Source organism: Sinocyclocheilus anshuiensis, unplaced genomic scaffold (genome assembly GCF_001515605.1).
Source record: "Sinocyclocheilus anshuiensis isolate Anshui unplaced genomic scaffold, SAMN03320099.WGS_v1.1 scaffold246, whole genome shotgun sequence".
Taxonomy (NCBI): Eukaryota; Metazoa; Chordata; class Actinopteri; order Cypriniformes; family Cyprinidae; genus Sinocyclocheilus; species Sinocyclocheilus anshuiensis.
In genome coordinates, this window is record NW_015542356.1 from 2,462,371 (window position 1) to 2,481,299 (window position 18,929).

An 18,929-nucleotide genomic window follows, 5' to 3' on the forward strand; every position below is an offset into this window, starting at 1 on the left:
TGGCACACTAAAGGAAATTATATTAATTACCAGCCTCTCTCTCTTTCTCTCTCTATAAATAATTTGTGTAATTATTCAAATAATATTTGTTACACAAAATCTGTAGCAGATGAATTTCTTTAACTACATTTTGTCACAAGCAACTTCCAAGTTTCATGAACCTTGAGTTCACAAATCATCAATTCGTTTTGAGACAGACATCATTGAAAATAATGAGAACATGCAGTTTAGTCAGTCAGATGCTGATTAAGTAATTTCCCTTATTTAGTGAGTTCATGAAAAGAACAACCTCCTTCACATGAGTCATTTGTTCATAAAGTGGATTACACTCAATAATGACATTGCATGTTTGTTTTTCTGTGTATCCTGTGTGGTCAACTCAATAGCAAGAGATGCTTTTCACAGTTATTTTTCAGACTGTACATCTGTCCCTTAAACATTAGTTTTTATTTGTGTCCAATTAAATATGGTGTCTTTTGTAAAGTCTTTTAACAATCTAATTACATACTTTGCTGACATTTAATTTTAGTGTTCTTGCTACGTTACATGTCCTTACTATAGTAAAAGCAGTAAATTATGCATAATTACAAACATCCATAATAAGTACATGTTGTTAATTAATACTACTCTTGTTCTTATTTGTGCAATTGCCTTGTATCAAGAACACTTTAAAATAAAGTGTAACCCTACCCAAACTTTTGGCAGAACAACTGATATGTGATTTTAGTTTTAACTCAATGAGTAATTCAGTCTATTTTAGTGTAGCATTATAAACCTGCATTGAATTTCAGTGTGCTTCATCCTGTGTCTTTTCCTGCAGAAGAATGGCACAGATACGGAAGCTGGGCTGTGATGGGATGAGGACCAACTCTCGGCCAGAGCTCAAAGTTCCCCAAGTGTCAGCCAGACAAGAGATCCTCACCAGCCTAGTGTCTGCCCTGGACTCTGTGGTAAGAACGTCTCAATAAGTTTAAAGATACTTACAGTGTGAGTTTTATGCAGCATTTTGGTGGTGGTGGATTACTTGTGAATTGTGTTTGCAGTGCTCTGCCATGTCTAAACTGAATGCTGAGGTGGCCTGTGTCACTGTGCATGAAGACAGCGTGATCGCTGTGGGAACAGAGAAGGGAAGAATCTTCCTAAATTCCAGAAAGGAAATACAGACAGACTTTCACAAGTTCTGCAGTGAGTCACCATGAAATCAAAATTGAACACAACCATTTTGAATGATTGTGTATGTAAGCTGCATATAATACTGCAGGCGTTTAAAGGGTTTTTTGCTGTTTCCTAAGGAATAACAGATTTATTTTCCACAGAAGTGTCCTGTCTGCAAGCATTGACCTCCATGAACTCCCACGTCAAAGTTCCTGAAGTGGACTGCAGCAGGACTGGCAAAGACTGCGGGCAGCCGGGCAGACAGAGAGCCTTAACAGACACTCATTCCAACATCTTCGTCCTGAGGAAGATGGTGGAGGAGGTGTTCAGCGTGCTTTATAGTAAGTCTGGTTAAGATTTTCTCTATATTATTATGCAGGAAAAAAAAAGTAAAGATACAGGAGGTATAATATTTGGCACAAATCAAAACACGTTTATCCACTGTTTCAGGTGAGGCTGTTGGGAAAAGCAGCCTGGTCCCTGTGCCTTATGACTGGATTCTCAAGGATCCCAACTCAGTGGTTGTCTATGGCCTGCCTGATGGTGTAACTCTGAGAAAGCCTTCGGAATATGACACGAAAACCTTAATGAAGATCTTAGAGCAGAGCAACCGCATCCGCTTCATAGTCAAAAGGTCTTCATCTACTTTATTCTTATAATATGCTTGTGGAGTCATGGGCAGAAAGCAAAGGCCTGTTCACGCAAGGTCTGAGTTTGACTGAACGAGAATGTAAAATAATAATAAAATGGAAAAGTGTTGCTCTATAACCTTCTTCACATAAAGTTCAAACTATGACCATCTAACATTTTTCACAGGGTTTCATGTTGGTTTTCTTTCTGCAAAACCTCACATAATAAGATATAAGCTTTTGGTCTTATGTCTATTAGCAGCAATTCAATATTCATCTCAGAGTATAAGGACAATATCCTTATTAAACAAGCTTTTAATACTCGTTAATATTTTTAATTCAGCAAGAATGCATTAAATTGATCAAAAGTGACAGTAAAGACTTTTTTACAATGTAACAAAAAGTGTCTGTTTCAAATCCAAATCCAATTCAACAAAGGATCCTAAAAAAAAAAAAAAAAATTACCACAGTTTCCTCAAAAATATTAAGTAGCACAACTGTTTTCAACATTGATAAATGTTTCTTGAGCACCAAATCATCATATTAGAATGATTTCCGAAGGATCTTTTGACACAGAAGACTGGACTAATGGCTGCTGAAAATTCAGCTTTGCCATCACAGGAATAAATTACATTTTAAAATGTATTTGAATAGAAAACAGTTATTGTAAATTGTATTCATTTTTCATAATGTTACTGTTTTTATTGTATTCTTGTATCAAATAAATGCAGCTTTGATGAAATAGACTTCTTTCAAAAACATTTAAAAATCTTACTGACCCCAAACTTTTGCATGGTGTACTGTATACTGTACCTCTTTAACACTGTATTTATTACAGGATCCATAAAAGACATATGTCATTATCGTATTTGATCATGTTTTCCATTATAATTAGTGAATCTATTATGGCCTGTATTTTGTTTAAAATCATATAAATGACCGCTTTCGTTAAAAAAAAGTTCACTGGTACGAGTAGTTGGTGTATAAAATCATTTGCAAACTTAAAAAAATCAGTTTTTTTTTGTTTATTTATTATTATTCATATTAGTCATTGAAATGATCAGTTCTATCAATTTGATCATTATTTATAATTATTTTATCATATTATCATTAGCAGCACCTTATGAACAAAGACCAAAAATTGTTTGTGTGATATTTATTTATTTATTTTAGTAGAACACCAGAGGAACCCTCTCGGGATGCCAAATCCTGTCCGGAAGTCAACCATCACTCTTCGACCTCAAAGAGCATAAGCAACCACGCCTCTGTCAAACCCTCCGCGCAGGAAGCGTCTGCTAGCAACTCCATGCTCTCCAGCTTCCTGTACGGCATGCCCATGTCCTCCCAGCCCCACCCAGACAGCAAGCTGGACCTGAAGCCCACATCACTGCACAGCATAGGTAAAGAGCGGCTGGGCATGTGGGCGTCTGCTGAAGAGAAAGCGGTTCAGGCCAAGGAATGTGCTGACAATGGTAAGAGCCTCCTTTCTGTATACATTGGCCTCCACTGTCTTTCTGTGTAAATTAGAGGTGCACTTATGATGCATGTTACCACTTGTGTAGGTGCTGAAGCATATGGATATGCTTCTTTTTTATGTGCTTAACTCTGAGCTTATTGCTCTGACTGTGTATGTCTCTTCCAGGCGAGCGAATAGGGCTGGCAGCGGATCTTACCCAGAGCCCTCCCAGCATCCATGTCTCCAAGCGCCTTCTGTTCTCCATAGTGCATGAAAAATCAGGTGGGCGACAGACTGTACTCACCATTACAGTGTCTGGCTAAGGACAAGCTGGCCTTCATTTTCAGTGGGTTTTATGGGGTCCCAAGCAGTGTGTCTGTAATATAACTAGAACAGGATATAGACCGAGTTAATTTGCTCCCTAAAATGCAAAGACAAGGGATCTTCTCACACTTTAAACTATTTTAATAGTTTACCCAAAAATGAAAGTTCTGACATTATTTATTCACCCCATGTTGTACCAAACCCATGTGCTGTTATATAGTGAACACAAAAGGAGAATTATTGAAGAATCTTAAAGTTTATTCCATTTAACAACATTTCATAGTGACCAAAAAGGACAAACAAAAAATCCACCAAAAAAGCGTAAAAGTTGTTCAGATGACTCCTGTGCTATGCTACGCATGACGATTGAAAATATTGCCATTATTCATAGTTTTATTAGTCATTATTCACCAATAATCTTCCTCTTGTAGCGATCATACTTTGGCGATTACTAGTTGATTAATCACAGATAGACAACTGTTTTGTATTACCAGTTCTTTTAAATGTTATGTTTCAAAATGCACACGAGGCATTATCTAAATAAATATTCACCAATTTGCATACATTTCCAGTACAGAAAGCTGAGCATTGGATAAAGCCAGGTTCAAATTCTTGTTTCAGTTTGTTGACATATTAAAGCTAAAGGTTTCTACACACTGTCAACAGCCATTTATTTGTTTTACCATGTTTTTAGGAATAAAAATGGTATACAAATCAGGTGAATGATATATTAACCTTCAGAATAAAAACAGCAGCTTTAAAGATATGTATTGTAATTGAAATCTACAGACACAAAAAATAAAGTGTCATAAAATAAACACTTAAATATTTTGGATGTTTTCTTTCCACTATTCTGAAATACAATTTATGGAATCAAATGAAAGTTGTCGAAACAAATAGCACAAAATCTCAAAAATGATCAGTGCTTGAAAAAACAATGATTTTGCTTGTAGTGTTTTGCCTTAAAGTTTTCAAGGCAAGACAATTTTGCGATCCATTTCAGAGCTTTGCCTGAGGGGATGAAGCGAACTAGTCATTCGGACTCCTTTCCTTTTTTGGAGCATGACATATTAATATGTTAATTATTATCTGTTGTTTAGTTTACAAAAAATATGGCATGAAGATTCTTCAGAATTTCTCCTAAGTTTCACTGAAAAATAACAGCATATGGATTTGGAATGACTTAATAGGGTGTGTAAACTGAATATGACTGAATATTTTGGGTGAACTATTCCTCCCATTATGAAAACACAGATCATATATTAAGCTCTTGGTAAATAAATCAGCCATACCTTATGATCAACACATTATTTTTTATTATATCAGTGGTATTTGTTTAGATACAGCTACAGTCGAATGAGACATAAAGAGGGTTGATCTTGGCAGAGTGGGCAGTTGTAATGGGAGTTTGGCCAGGTCACCTGGGCTACCAAAGTCTGTTCTTCTCAAAAGATCAGCATGAGATCTTCAGTAACTGCAGAGAGTCGAGACCTGCCTTAATTGTCTCCTATGTCTAAAAGAACAGAGGAAAACCTCAGTGTATACAAATACATTTCAGAAAATATTGATTGAGACTGTGGCACTATTGCTGTCACCTTAATAGGCAACATATATGACAGAAGTATTGATTTTTACATGATAATGTTTTTTTATTGCATGCCCAGAAAAATGGGATTCGTTCATCAGGGAGACTGAGGATATCAACACCCTTCGAGAATGTGTTCAGATCCTCTTCAACAGTAGATATGGTGAGCTGAAGTGCACAATGCAGAATTTACAGTCATACCACTATACAATAAAATACTGCATATTGATGATAAAATACCTATCTAGCTCTAGCTTTCTATCGAAATGATGCAAACAATGCAAACAGTCAATTTAAAAAATATATAATTTATTAAATGTTTTGAAAAAAAAAATTTGTTGATTGTTGATAATTTACAGGCCTTAGAAATGTGTGTATCAAATATACAGTAGGCTTTATAAGGTTATAGTATTTTCTCTTTTCCCAGATTAATATGCAGAGAATTGTAAGTAAACCATTAGTTGGTTGATTCATCTGAATATCCATCAAAACAACTAGCAACATTGGCTCAACCAATGGTGTGCGTTTGGGGTGGGACTATCTTTTTGGTTGACCAATGGCAGTCGGGGGATTGTTTAAAAACAGTTATTTTTTCAGTTCTATTTGGTATAGTGCAGAATATCACACACGTCAGGTTTAACTCATCAATTGATTGATGTTTATTTTAGCTGAAGCATTAGGCCTGGATCACATGGTTCCTGTGCCATACCGGAAAATCGCCTGTGATCCTGAGGCAGTAGAGATCATTGGAATTCCAGACAAGATTCCCTTCAAGAGACCATGCACTTACGGTGTGCCTAAACTCAAACGGATCCTGGAAGAAAGGCATGCTGTCCGCTTTGTTGTCAAAAGGTTTGAAACTCCATCTAAACCTACTTATATTGGAGAACTTACGTTGACCTGATGAGAGAGATTTCCTTTTGTGTCAATTAAGATGAATAGAGCCATAGTCAGAGTTAAACCAGAACTGTTAAACTGAAACAGCGGCGGTGTGATTTGTAGCTCTTCCAATTTTAACATGTGACGACGGTGTCAGAGATTTAATTACTGATAGCCTTTCATTTTTTGTCATGTAATTCACTGTGTGGCTCATTGAAAATGAATCCAGATATTGGTACTGGATATACTGAGTTTTTAATTTGTTTCATAAGAAAAAAATGTCTAGCTGTCTTTGCCATCTGGCAGAGCGGCGCTAGGCATTCAAAGTGGAGCGTCATGCTGGTTGTGGTAACCGCTGCCATACATGAGCCAGCATGGAGCCGCTGATTTGGCATAATGAGGAAATCTCCTGCTGCTCGGCACCAGACATGCGTAGACAGCATTTCAATGTTTCAATATGTTTACGGCTCACAGGAACTCACAATTTTCTTTTTCTTTTCTTAGAATGTTTGATGAGCGGATTTTTACCGGTAAGCATTTCCTTAACCATTATCTGTGTGGCTCATCTTTACTTGTTGCACTTATTACGATGTAATAGCATTATTATTACATAACATTGTAGTTTTTTTTGCACTGTAAAAGGTGAAAATGTTCTGTTGTTACTTTAGGGAGCTGTTTCTAACTAATCTGATCCATAACAAATTACATTTGTTGGTTTAACCTTATAAAGTCACATTTACTATGTCATATTCTGATTGTAATTAATTTGATGTCACAACATAAAACATATTTTTACATTTAACATTTTATATTTTTTGCAAGCTGCTGGAAAAATAGCAAAGGAGGAGGGCAAACAGGATGGTGCCGCCCCTGAGGACGGATTCCCAGATGGGCTCAGGGTGCCGAGCTCTTCTCTAGAGCTGGTCAGCAACACTCACAGTAGCAGGTACCAATTTACCTTCCCTGTCACCACAGAAGCATAATATTTGTATTTTCTTAGATAACTTGTGTTCCCTATCGATACTTCACTCATACTGCGTCTGCTAAAACGCTATGGGAAAAAGTAATTTTTTCTCCTGAACTGAAGCCTTTTTCAATAACGCAGTGTAACTGCACGGCCATTGGTTCGTGCAGTACACTTTAAAAACGAACCAATGGCTCGGCAGCGGTGCTGCACGAACCTAAGGCCACAAAGCCCGCCAGAATTGGCAGGGCCATCTGGCTATATAAGCGGGCACTTCGCCATAGGATTCAGATTTCTTCTCCTTCAGCGGCGACGACGTTCTACACTGATCTCCGCTGACTGAAGAGCCTGCTCGCCATTGACACGCCTTGCAGTGGAATAGCGACCTCTCTGCTCGGCTGATTTGCCGCCTTTTCCGCCTCACAGCAGTGGTCCAGCTTCTCCTGCCGCCATCTGGCGAGCCTTATAAAGAGCAAATTTTTGCGGCGTTGTTTCAAATGCCACACCATTATTACGGTACGTGCAGGTCTCCCCTGCACGCCGATGACGGCCACCGTGAGTGCATTTCCTGCTTGGGGAAATCCCACGCGGAATCCGCGCTCACTGAGACGGATTATTCCCACTGTGAGAACATGAGTCTCACCTCTCTGCGCTCGCGGATAGCTTTCTTTCAGAAAGCGACTTCGCCCCTCGCGCCCTCCCGTTTTCTTCCTCCCAGGAGCCTGTGAGGAAAAAACAGTGGGGGAGAGGATTGCAGCGCTCGGATGTGAGCGAGCTCATGTCGGCTCAAGTCCCGCGTGCCTCGCTCTCTCCACACAGAGAGGCTTCCCCCGTCCTCTTCACCCAGCCTGACCAGTGTCCCTCTGCCAGCGTGAGCGATATGGTCTCATTTGGCGGGAGTGATGACGAGCTGCTGGATGACAGCATGTCATTAGCAGCCTTGGACGCGGAGGAGCTGTCGGGCTCGACTGCCGCCCCCCTGCCGTCGTCCGAGCCCAGCGACGTTAAGCCCGGGATGGATGCCGAATTACTCCGTGTCCTCTCGAAAGCCTTCAAGGAGCTGGGATTGGAGTGGTCTCCACCGGAGGAGCCCTCCCGCAGCCTTCTGGATGAGTGGTTCCTGTCGGAGGTCCATGACGAGCTCACCATGTCCCTCTGCCAGCGTGAGCGATATGGTCTCATTTGGCGGGAGTGATGACGAGCTGCTGGATGACAGCATGTCATTAGCAGCCTTGGACGCGGAGGAGCTGTCGGGCTCGACTGCCGCCCCCCTGCCGTCGTCCGAGCCCAGCGACGTTAAGCCCGGGATGGATGCCGAATTACTCCGTGTCCTCTCGAAAGCCTTCAAGGAGCTGGGATTGGAGTGGTCTCCACCGGAGGAGCCCTCCCGCAGCCTTCTGGATGAGTGGTTCCTGTCGGAGGTCCATGACGAGCTCACCAGGTCGTGGCGCGCCCCATACTCTGCACATCTCCATACTTCCGCTTCATCCGCCCTTACTTCGGTGGACGGCGTTGAAGATAAGGGGTACGTGAAGCTTCCTCCACTGGACGAGTCAGTGGCCGCGCATCTTGGCTCGTTCTGGCCCAGTCGGAGGCGGAGTCACTTTCTCACAGAGCCCTCCTCAACTGCCTCTTAGAATGCCTGGGGCTCAGGGTCAATTTTGCCAAGAGTGCACTGTCCCCCAGCCAATGAGTATCGTTTCTGGGAACAGTGTTCGAAATGAGAGCGGTGGTCGTGACAGAGCGTGCTCTGGTCATACAGCAGCTCGCGGCTTCCTTCAAGGCCGGTGCCTCTTGCCCCCTCAAGGCATTTCAAAAGATGCTGGGCCTTATGGCTGCAGCATCTCCAGTGCTATAGTTGGGCCTGCTTCGTATGTGTCCCCTTCAGTACTGGCTGAAACCGCGGGTTCCATCTCATGCGTGGCGTCACGGACGCCTGCTTATCAGGGTAGACCAGGCCTGTGTAACAGCCCTGACCCCTTGGAAGAATGCTCAGTGGATGGAACAGGGCGTCCCCCTGGGAATGGTCTGCAGGAGAAAGGTGGTTTCGACAGATGCTTCCAACACGGGTTGGGGAGCTCTGTGCGAAGGAAAACCGGCTTTCGGCCACTGGTCGAAAGCGGAGGACGGTTTTCACATCAACTGCCTCGAAATGCTGGCGGTATGTCAGGCCTGTCAAACCTTCCTACCGGACCTGAGGGGACACCACGTTCTGGTCCGCTTGGACAGCATGACTGTGGTGTCCTACATAAATCACCAGGGAGGGCTTTCCTTGAGGCATCTCTTTGTGCTAGTAGAGCGCCTCCTGGAATGGGCTCAGCTCAACTTGCGCTCGCTGAGAGCAGTGCATGTTCCGGGCAAACTGAACCAATGAGCGGACATGTTGTCACGAAGCAAAGTCCCCTCAGAAGAGTGGATGCTTCATCCACAGACGGTTCAAAAAATTTGGGAGATCTTTGGCAAGGCAGAAGTGGACCTCTTCGCCTCAAAAGACAACTCTCGTTGCCCAATTTATTATTCCAAGGACAAGGACACGTTGGCCCACGACTGGCCCAACCTCCTTCTCTATGCTTTTCCCCTGATCGCCCTGATCCCGCAGGTAATCAGACGAATCAGGGAACAAGAACGCAATGTTCTCCTGGTGGCCCTGCTCCGGAGAAACCAGCATTGGTTATCAGAGCTGTCGCAGCTGCTCATAGCAGCCCCATGTCCCATTCCTCTGAGGCTTGATCTCCTCCCTTAGGCGACGGGAGCCTGCAAGCCTCCCAGAGTGTGTTCTAAACACCATTTCTCAGGCTAGAGCTCCATCTACAAGACGCCTCTACTCCCTTAAGTGGTTGGTGTTCTCCGCCTGGTGATTAACCCGCGGCGAGGACCCGTCTGTCTGTGATGTATCGGTGATATTGTCCTTCCTGCAGGAGATGTTGGATAAGGGGCGCTCCCCATCCACACTCAAGGTATATGTAGCAGCTATAACGGCTTCTCATGCCCCTATAGCAGGCCAGTCGATGGGCAGAAACAACTTTGTTGTCCGTTTTCTGAGGGGGGCTAGGAGGCTGAATCCGCCCCGTCCCCTCACTGTCCCTACGTGGGACCTGCCCACTGTTCTGAGGGCCCTGAAGGGTCCTCCCTTTGAGCTGCTGCAGGCTGTTGACCTTCGGTCCCTGTCGTTGAAAACCGCTCTGCTGCTAGCATTAGCATCGGTCAAATGAATGGGAGACTTACAGGCGCTCTCTGTGAGCCCTACCTGCCTGGTGTTCAGGCCTGGCGACTCTAAGGTCGTCAAGAAAACCGAGGCATGGTTATATACCTAAGGTGCTCTCTACTCCATTCAGGGCACAGGTCATTACACTCTCTGCGCTTCCTCCCTCAGAAAAGGACCAGGAGTTGAATTTACTCTGCCCCGTCAGAGCGCTGAAAGTTTACATCGAGCGTTCCGCCCTGTTTAGGCAGTCTGAACAGCTCTTTGTTTGCTTCGGTAGCCGTGCTAAAGGGCATCCGGTCATGAAGCAGAGCCTTTCTAAGTGGATAGTTGACGCTATTATGCTAGCCTACTCTTCCTTGGGCCTGCAATGCCCCATTGGAGTACGAACCCATTCAACTAGAGGCATCGCCTCTTCTTGGGCATGGTCTAGCGTTGTTAAATTTGTGCAGCGGCCGGTTGGGCCTCGCCGTCCACATTTGCAAGGTTTTATAACCTGGACGTCCCTGCCTTGCAGGCCAGGGTTCTTTCTGCATAACTGGCATGCACCTGCTTACGCGGTACCGTTCTGAGCAGGAGTTTGGCTGTAACATGCTCAAACCCATCAGAGGACTTACTTGTGCGCTCTCGGCCCTCATGGGTGCCGGGGTTGTGCAAGTCTTCTGGAACGATCACTCAGGCCGGGCGTGACATCTGTGCGCTAAGCCCGTTCGCCTTGGGAGGTGTTTACTATTCTTGTCCCCTTGGGCCCTGAGGTGCCTAGGGCAAGGTTACACATGTAGTCGTTCCTCTGCCATAGCACGGCGTGATTGTACTGGTTCCCATAGCATCTTAGCAGATGCAGTACGAGTGAAGTATCGATAGGGAACGTACTCGGTTACTAATGTCACCTCGGTTCCCTGAGATATGGGAACGAGTACTGCATTGCTAGCCGTGCTATGCAGCTGCACGACTCAGTCGTCACTTCAGTCGAAGTAACCTGAATCCTACGGCAAAGTGCCCGCTTATATAGCCAGATGGCCCCGCCCATTCTGGCGGGCTTTGTGGCCATAGGTTCGTGCAGCACCGCTGCCGAGCCATTGGTTAATTTTTAAAGTGTACCGCACGAACCAATGGCCATGCAGTTACACTGTGTTATTGAAAAAGGCTTCAGTTCAGGAGAAAAAAATACTTTTTCCCATAGCGTCTTAGCAGATGCAGTACTCGTTCCCGTATCTCAGGGAACCGAGGTTACGTTTGTAACTGAGTACATTTTTATTTTCCTGTAGCGATACATTGAAATTTTAGCTGTAGGAAAGAAATTTCAGCCGAAAATGTGACCTGAAACTCTGCTGAAACAGATCTGATAACTCTGGCTACATTCGCGAGCCTTAGTACTTAGTTCTGCTTTATTGCTTAGATCTGATTTTTTTGAGTGGCTGTACACATCATATTTTTTCGTGGCCAATATCAGATTGTAGTGTGAATTAATCACAGTCTCGAACTGACTATGTCCACAACAACAATAACAAGATGAATTTGTGTGCAGGCAATAAAGAGGACAAAGACAAGAATGAGGAGAAAGACAGCAAAGTTTTTCTAGTTTTCCCTCAAGTTTTGCTGTTACCATAATACTAACAGCTCACTGTCCCTCCACTGACTACCATCATGGCTGTCTTCCATATTAACTGATCACGCAAAGAACTACCGTTATTATTACCGTTATCTTTGGAGTGATTCCCATCAGCTCAGAAATTTGATGAATGTTGATCTAGAGTGTAAAAAAATGTAAAAGTCTGATGTGAATTCGGCTAAAATAATTCTGATATTACTGTTCAGACTGAGGTCGTACTGCAAAACATCTGATTTGTATCTGATTTAGTAAAGTGGTCAGAATCGGAAAAATCGGATTCCATGTTGTTTGTGCTGTTCACAAAGTTAAGGAAAAACGAATCAAATTTGGGCCACTTTTGTGTACTGTCTGAACAAAGATTTTGACATGGATAAAAAGCCCAATAAATGTGACAATAAATCAACAAGCAAACAATAAATAAATAATTGCAGTCCCATTTTCCCCCAGTAAAAAAAAAGAGTACATATTTGCAGACATTTTCCTTTTCAGCAATAACTGTCATAGATACTGATTTTTTAATAAAAATGTTCCTATTCTCTACTTATATACAGTGAGAGACTAAGGCTGTGCTTGTATTATATAATAATCAATGAAAGAGTTAATAAGTAAGTCAATGTTCTCTGTTTTTTGCATATATTTAATTGTTTTAAAAAATATTAAAGGTTAACAGAAAGTGTGTCAGAAGTTCCATGTTTGGCTTTGAAATTTTATTTGGGTGCACCACTTTTTTTAAGTAGTAGATAGGTAACTAGTAAAGGAAGTCTCGTTTTTGTTTCAGATCAACAAGCTCCTGTGTCAGTCCTTTGGCTGAGTGTGAAGCAGGTAGATTGTCCTCTCATGGTTTCAATACAGCTTTGGCTTTTGCCCTGCAGTTTTATGATTATAAAACGTATTTTAAGTGTAAAATTCAAAATAATCCAATCCGTTTTATTTTTCAGGGCCATCTGGGGACTGTCTGCCTTTGAAAAAGATCAAAACCGAACCCCCAGATGGTGAAATTGTGGTGACAGTGCCAGGTATGGTATCCCAGCCCCACAGTAAAGCTCACGCTGAGAGTTTTCATATTTCAGCCTGGTACCTCAAGTTTTGTTCTCTTTTTGGTGTTATTGTTAGTTAACAACAATCATCTGTGCAGAAATTGAAATAAAGTTGTGAGCTGAAAGCAGCATGAAGTCCCTGTAGGTCTACTGGATGGGAATGTATTAGCATATTTCACTTACTCACAGAGAGGAAGTGTGTCTTTGATGGTTGCCTTCTGATTAAAAAATATTTGCTTTCATTTTCCACCCTGCTGTGCAGTGATCTGAGCCTTTGAGGACAGGCGGGACATTTTGCATTACATGGCACATTCATTGGCTAAACACTGTGAACGGGAGGAAGATCATATATATAAACTGCAAATATGACCTCAAGTGCTGCATGTGCAATATTAAAAAAACATTATTCTGATCAAATGTGACTTTTTACCTCCTGTTTACCTTCTGACCTTACTTAAAGACCCTATTTATGTTATAAGTATCTTGGGTGAGTGTGCTCGCTTCATCAGTGCACATTATCATCTTTCATCAAAATGTACTTTCTCTGTTTCTGAAACCACTGTCAAACAGAGACCACTTTTCACAATCCAATCAATCCACGATGGATAAAATCAATTTCCGTGCATTTTTTGTCATTTAACATTCTGTTTCACTTAGGAATATGTTATGTTATGGAAGGACTGAATGCTGCATCATGCTCACTTTAAAATTGGGCCCTATTGACTTCCTTAATAAATATTATTATTTTAAACTCTAATATTTCATATTTTCACTATTTTTTTACTGTACTTTTTGATCAAATAGATGCAGCCTTGGTTAACAAAAGAGACTTCTTTTTCACTGGCCTCCCAGAGGACGATTCATCAATGCATTATATTTATTCTAAAAATAATGAAAAATTTTATCAGCATGAATTGTTCTGCTTTTCACAATTCAAAACCAAATCCCAATCAATAAATCATATTATCAAAATCAAATGCATTTTGAATGTCATTTCATTTGGTTTTAACTGTACATCCAACTGCTCATTTAGTCTATTCTTGTCTTCCTCTCATCTTCTACATCTCAGAGTCCAGTGCTTCTACAGAAGAGCCGAGTGAGCCTCAGGCGGAGCGGGTGACCCCTGACCTCTGTCATCCCAAGGAGCCTGTAGCAGGTAACTTCTTACCTTATATCCGAGTGTAGTTCCACATCCATCTTTTCTCTTGCCTCTGGTAGTACATCGATAATCCCAAACATATGACATATCAAAGCTTCGAATATAAACCTTTCCAACTTCTCATCCAGTTCAAATCCCTCTGCCTGGTCTATACCTGCCCTCCTTCAAGCGTTAATGCCTGTCTCATAATCTTTATATGTACATGTGCATGTCCATCCAACTAACTGTCAAAGCAGTTCTTGTAAGACATTAATTTCAGTGATTTAATGCTCAACATTGATATTAAATGCTAATTTGGCCACTGCGTAGTGTGGAGAAACCTTGGCCTAATCTCTCAAAAGGAATTGTACGTGAGTTCGAACCACTGTGAAGATCGAAACAGGACAGCAGCAGTTAATGTACAAAAACATTTTAACCAGTGATAATAACATAGGTTAAAATATGGTAAGACAAGAGTTTTACATGTCTTATTTCAACTCCATTCCCAATAACCCAGACTTACCCAAACAGTAGTCTCACCCGAGTCAGATCCAGTGTATAACCTGTTCCCAGTGCTGTGCTACTTTACCCACGACAGTAAACCCACATCCAGTAGAACTCCCTAAATAGACTCCCAGTGTTAGCGCCCCTAATATATAGAAATAAACTGTAGAGTTGATATGAACGCTCAACTACAGTACATGTGATGTGTTTATTTAACAGGTAGGAAATCTTGGTTATGGATAACTTGGAAATATAAGGGAATTTTTAAATTGTTTTAAAAATCCTTTCTTTAGTTATGCTGCAAAATTCATATAGATAAGTCATATAGAATGATGCTTTTTTTTGTAGAGTAAACCTTGTAGGTAAGCCAGATTCTTTTGAATTGGTTCTTTTCCATGAAATGATCACTGTGATCACAGTTTGGTCAGAATGATTGATTAGTAAATCGGTCTTAATCAAAAATCCCTTTTCAGTAATCCTGAAAGACTGAAAAGGCTATGGAAAATAATTTTCTCAAAGTATGACTTGTACAAAATAAATGTGATTTATACAGTTAAAACTTTTGGGGACAGCAAGAAATACTTTCAGAAACATTCATGAAAAGTTACAGTAAAGACATTTATAATGCAGACATGTATAATTGGTAAAGACTTTTATAATTAAGCAGCACAACTGTTTTCAACATTGATAATAATTTTCTTGAACACTAAATCAGGTTATTAGATTGATTTCTGAAGGCTTATGTGACACTGAAGAATGAAAAATGGAGTTGAAAATTCAGCTTTGCCATCACAGGAATAAATTACATTTTGAAATATGAAATAGAAACCAGCTATTTTAAATCATAATAATATTTCACCATATTACTGTTTTTACTGTATTTGTGAGCAAATAAATGCATCCTTGGTAAGAATCAGAGACATCATAAAAAAAAGCATTAAAAAATCTAACTGATCCCAAAGTTTTGAACAGTAGTGTATTTACTATTTTTTAAGAATTTAATATTTGAGTCTTTATTTTATATCTAATAGTAATATATTAATATAATCTGTTATTACAGTTTTGTTTTGTTGATTAACATTTTAATGGCTTTATTTTATAGTTTGCAAGTTATTTATAAATATTTGATTCCTTTTATATTACCATTTTTTTAAAAAGAATTTGTACATGAGTCAGGTGTAAAAACCTGGCGTGGTTGAAGCGTTCATATAAACACAGATTAAGCAGTCTGACTTTTTAATTAATAACACTGGATTTGTTATGTTGAAGTTTGCATTACACAAATGGTCACTGGAGTAAACCACAGGTGAGTTAAATCATCAACACCTCCTGCAAGCGTGTAGAATTCACATCAAATCATACACATAGGAAGATTTCCCATGTGCTACACTGATGTTAATGGCATTCTGTTTGTATCTCTGCAGAAGATTTAACGCTGAAGTCTACAACACAAGGGCTCAAGAGAGCTGTTGAAGGTAAAAGTTCATTTTGAAAGGCCACTCAGGTTTGTCTTCAGATATTTTAGGCTGTTGGTGTGATTGTCCTCCCTTTCCCCAGAAGACATCGGAGAGATGATCCTTCAGCTGCGAAAGCAAGTCGAGAGCCTGTTCAGCTCCAAGTACAGTGAGTCATGAACTTCATTTACAATCAACTCTGATGGCAACCTGCAAATCTGCCAGTTGGATTTATTCAACCAATCAAATTATTCTAGGTTTAATATACACAAATAATAGATGGCAGAATTCCAAGTAGATTTTCATATCCGTCAAATCATCTCTCTTTCTCATTCTAGGTGAGGCTCTTGGTCTGCCTGAACCAGCTAAAGTGCCATATTCCAAGTTCCAGATGTATCCAGATGACCTGTATGTCACAGGGCTACCAGAAGGGATGACTTTTCGAAGACCAAACTGTTTTGGAGCGGCAAAACTCCGGAAGATTCTTGCCGCCAGTAGTCAGATTACATTTGTTATAAAGAGGTATATTCATACAGAACATATTAAAATGATCTATCAAATTTGTTCGCATAAAACCACTACAGTGTCTAAAGAAGTAGTGTAACAACAGTGTGCCTTTTTTATTTTTGTCAGGCCAGAATTGTTGACAGAACAGGTTAAACATGAAGGTGTCTCTAAGACAACCTCTGATTCAGGTGAAATAACAATTTAATTTTATTTATTTTTACCCTGGATGCATGGCCAGTCCATTGTAGGGGTTTTTTGTTTTGCTTTGCTTTGCTTTGTTTTATGTTTTGTTTTTTGTTTTGCTTTGCTTTGCTTTGCTTTGTTTTATTTTGTTTGTTTTGCTTTGCTTTGCTTTGTTTTTTTGTTTTGTTTGTATAGTTTTGTTTTATTTTGTTTGCTTTGCTTTGTTTTTTTGTTTTGTTTGTATTGTTTTGTTTTAACTATTCATTTTATATGTATATTTCTTCTATTTTAGCCAAAATATCACTTACTATTCTAATATAATGCTCCTTTTGATTAAACGTTCAGCAGAGACTGACTCCAAAGATCAATCAGATGACCCGGGACCTGCCTCCAAAAGACCAGCATTCTCAGGTAACACCGTGATTAAGTTATCAGGTGTTGTACACAGTAGGTTTGTGACTTTATTACATCCTGACTAAATGAAATGATTCAGTTGATCCGTGTGCCACGTGTCTGTCTTTTGGATGCCAGTTTATGTTCAAACCTTCATTTCTTCTAACCTTTGAATTGCGATCACTAAACCGTTGGCTTTTCTAACATTGTTCTGCCCGCAGACAGTTTAGAGGCCAAGCTCTCCCGTATCGACTTGGCGAACACTCTGCGAGAGCAGGTCCAAGACCTGTTCAACAGGAAATACGGCGAGGCACTGGGCATTAAGTATCCTGTGCAAGTGCCTTACAAGAGGATCAAGAGTAACCCTGGCTCAGTGATTATCGAGGGCTTGCCCCCTGGCATCCCCTTCAGAAAACCCTGTACCTTCGGCTCACAGAATCTAGAGAGGATATTAGCGGTGGCAGACAAGATCTCTTTCAGCATTACAAGGTGAAGACGAGAAAAAATAATTTGTGTAATATATTGGAGTTTATTTTGGAAATCCCAGAGAATTACAAAAGTATTTTATTATCTTTTCAGGCCTTTCCAAGGGCTTATTCCCAAGCCAGGTAAGCTGTCACAATTTCATAGCACTGCTTTTTTTTTTTTTTTTGCTGAATTACTCATGGAAATAAAATCATTTTTGCTTTGCCAGCACCACGAAGAATAACCATACTGAAGAAAGGTTACACCCCAATAAGTGGTAAGAATAAGGCATAATTTATGAAAGATTTAGTGTTATTATTGTAGTGTAGTTATTTATTGCAATTAATGCACAAGCATCCATGTCTAGTCTGGATGTGCAGAACATTGTGATGCGGCCAAAATAGATTGCTCCCAATCAATGGAAGAGGCTGCTTTAGGCACTTTAGTTTTACTGTTTGACTGAGATAAAAGTATTTTATTTGCAAATATACTGCAGTTCAAACTCAGAGTAAGTTTTTTTTGTTTTTTTTTGTTTTTGAAAGAGGTCTCTAATGCTAACCAAGGTTGCATTATTAAATACATTGCAATAGTAACATTAAAAAATATTATTAACAGGTAAAATAACTGCCTTTAAATCTTTTAAAAAGTATTTTATTCCTGGGATGGCAAAGCTGAATTTTCAGCAGCCATTACTCCAGTCTTCATCGTCACATGATCCTTCAGAAAACATTGATTTGCCTGTCAAGAAATATTCCTTGTAATCCATATTGAAAACCGCTGCTTAATATTATTTTTATGGACACTGTGATACGTTTTTTCAGGATTTTTTGATGTTCAAAGTTTAACTTTTTTTTAATATTATAAAATCGGCCATTACTATAATATTGTTTTATTTAATTATTTAATAATTTATAATTGTCTAAAATACATCATAAAATTATTAAATGGTCTATTACAAAATAGCCAATGTCCAAGGTATTTCCTTTTAAAAAATAAAGCAGCATAAACCTAGCTTTAAAGGGTTAGTTCACCCAAAAATGAAAATTAGCCCATAAATTACTCACCCTCAAGTCATCCTAGGTGTATATGACTTTCTTCTTTCAGACGAATCCAGTCGGAGTTATATTACAAATTGTCTTTGATCTTTCAAGCTGTTTAATGGCACTCAGCGGGTGTTGCATGCATCAGTCCAAAAGAAGTTAAATAAAAAGCGCCCATCCATAAAAAAAGTGTCTCACGTGGCTCCGGGGTGTGAACAAAGGCCTCCTGTAGCGAATCGAAGCATTTTTGTAAGAAAAATATCCATATTCAAAACGTAATAATCACTTTAATGTAGCTTGCGCCAACAGTCCTACACGGAAGCAGTTCCGCGTTCGTCACTTCTGAGCGGCGCATGCGCAAAGCCGACCTCATACGTCATTCCCCCGGAACTGCTTCTGTGT

At 40.4% G+C, this 18,929-nt stretch overlaps 1 protein-coding gene across 4 annotated transcripts in view; it reads left to right on the plus strand.

The window, feature by feature from the left end:
- gtf2ird1 (GTF2I repeat domain containing 1) overlaps positions 1-18,929 on the plus strand; it is a 30,014-nt gene that overhangs the window by 7,826 nt on the left and 3,259 nt on the right. For 2 of the 4 annotated variants that reach the window (XM_016490579.1, XM_016490578.1), the window contains exons 2-22: positions 821-950; positions 1,044-1,185; positions 1,317-1,496; positions 1,606-1,789; positions 2,958-3,256; positions 3,427-3,522; positions 5,229-5,312; positions 5,818-6,001; positions 6,533-6,558; positions 6,851-6,974; positions 12,585-12,628; positions 12,745-12,822; positions 13,913-13,999; positions 15,910-15,960; positions 16,043-16,108; positions 16,278-16,461; positions 16,573-16,634; positions 16,975-17,040; positions 17,244-17,511; positions 17,602-17,630; positions 17,717-17,764. In XM_016490579.1, coding sequence (XP_016346065.1) covers positions 825-950; positions 1,044-1,185; positions 1,317-1,496; positions 1,606-1,789; positions 2,958-3,256; positions 3,427-3,522; positions 5,229-5,312; positions 5,818-6,001; positions 6,533-6,558; positions 6,851-6,974; positions 12,585-12,628; positions 12,745-12,822; positions 13,913-13,999; positions 15,910-15,960; positions 16,043-16,108; positions 16,278-16,461; positions 16,573-16,634; positions 16,975-17,040; positions 17,244-17,511; positions 17,602-17,630; positions 17,717-17,764 — 2,428 coding nt within the window. In that variant the 5' untranslated portion in view covers positions 821-824. The remainder of the gene's footprint in view (positions 1-820; positions 951-1,043; positions 1,186-1,316; positions 1,497-1,605; positions 1,790-2,957; positions 3,257-3,426; positions 3,523-5,228; positions 5,313-5,817; positions 6,002-6,532; positions 6,559-6,850; positions 6,975-12,584; positions 12,629-12,744; positions 12,823-13,912; positions 14,000-15,909; positions 15,961-16,042; positions 16,109-16,277; positions 16,462-16,572; positions 16,635-16,974; positions 17,041-17,243; positions 17,512-17,601; positions 17,631-17,716; positions 17,765-18,929) is intronic. The other 2 variants (XM_016490581.1, XM_016490577.1) reach the window with 2 other exon arrangements.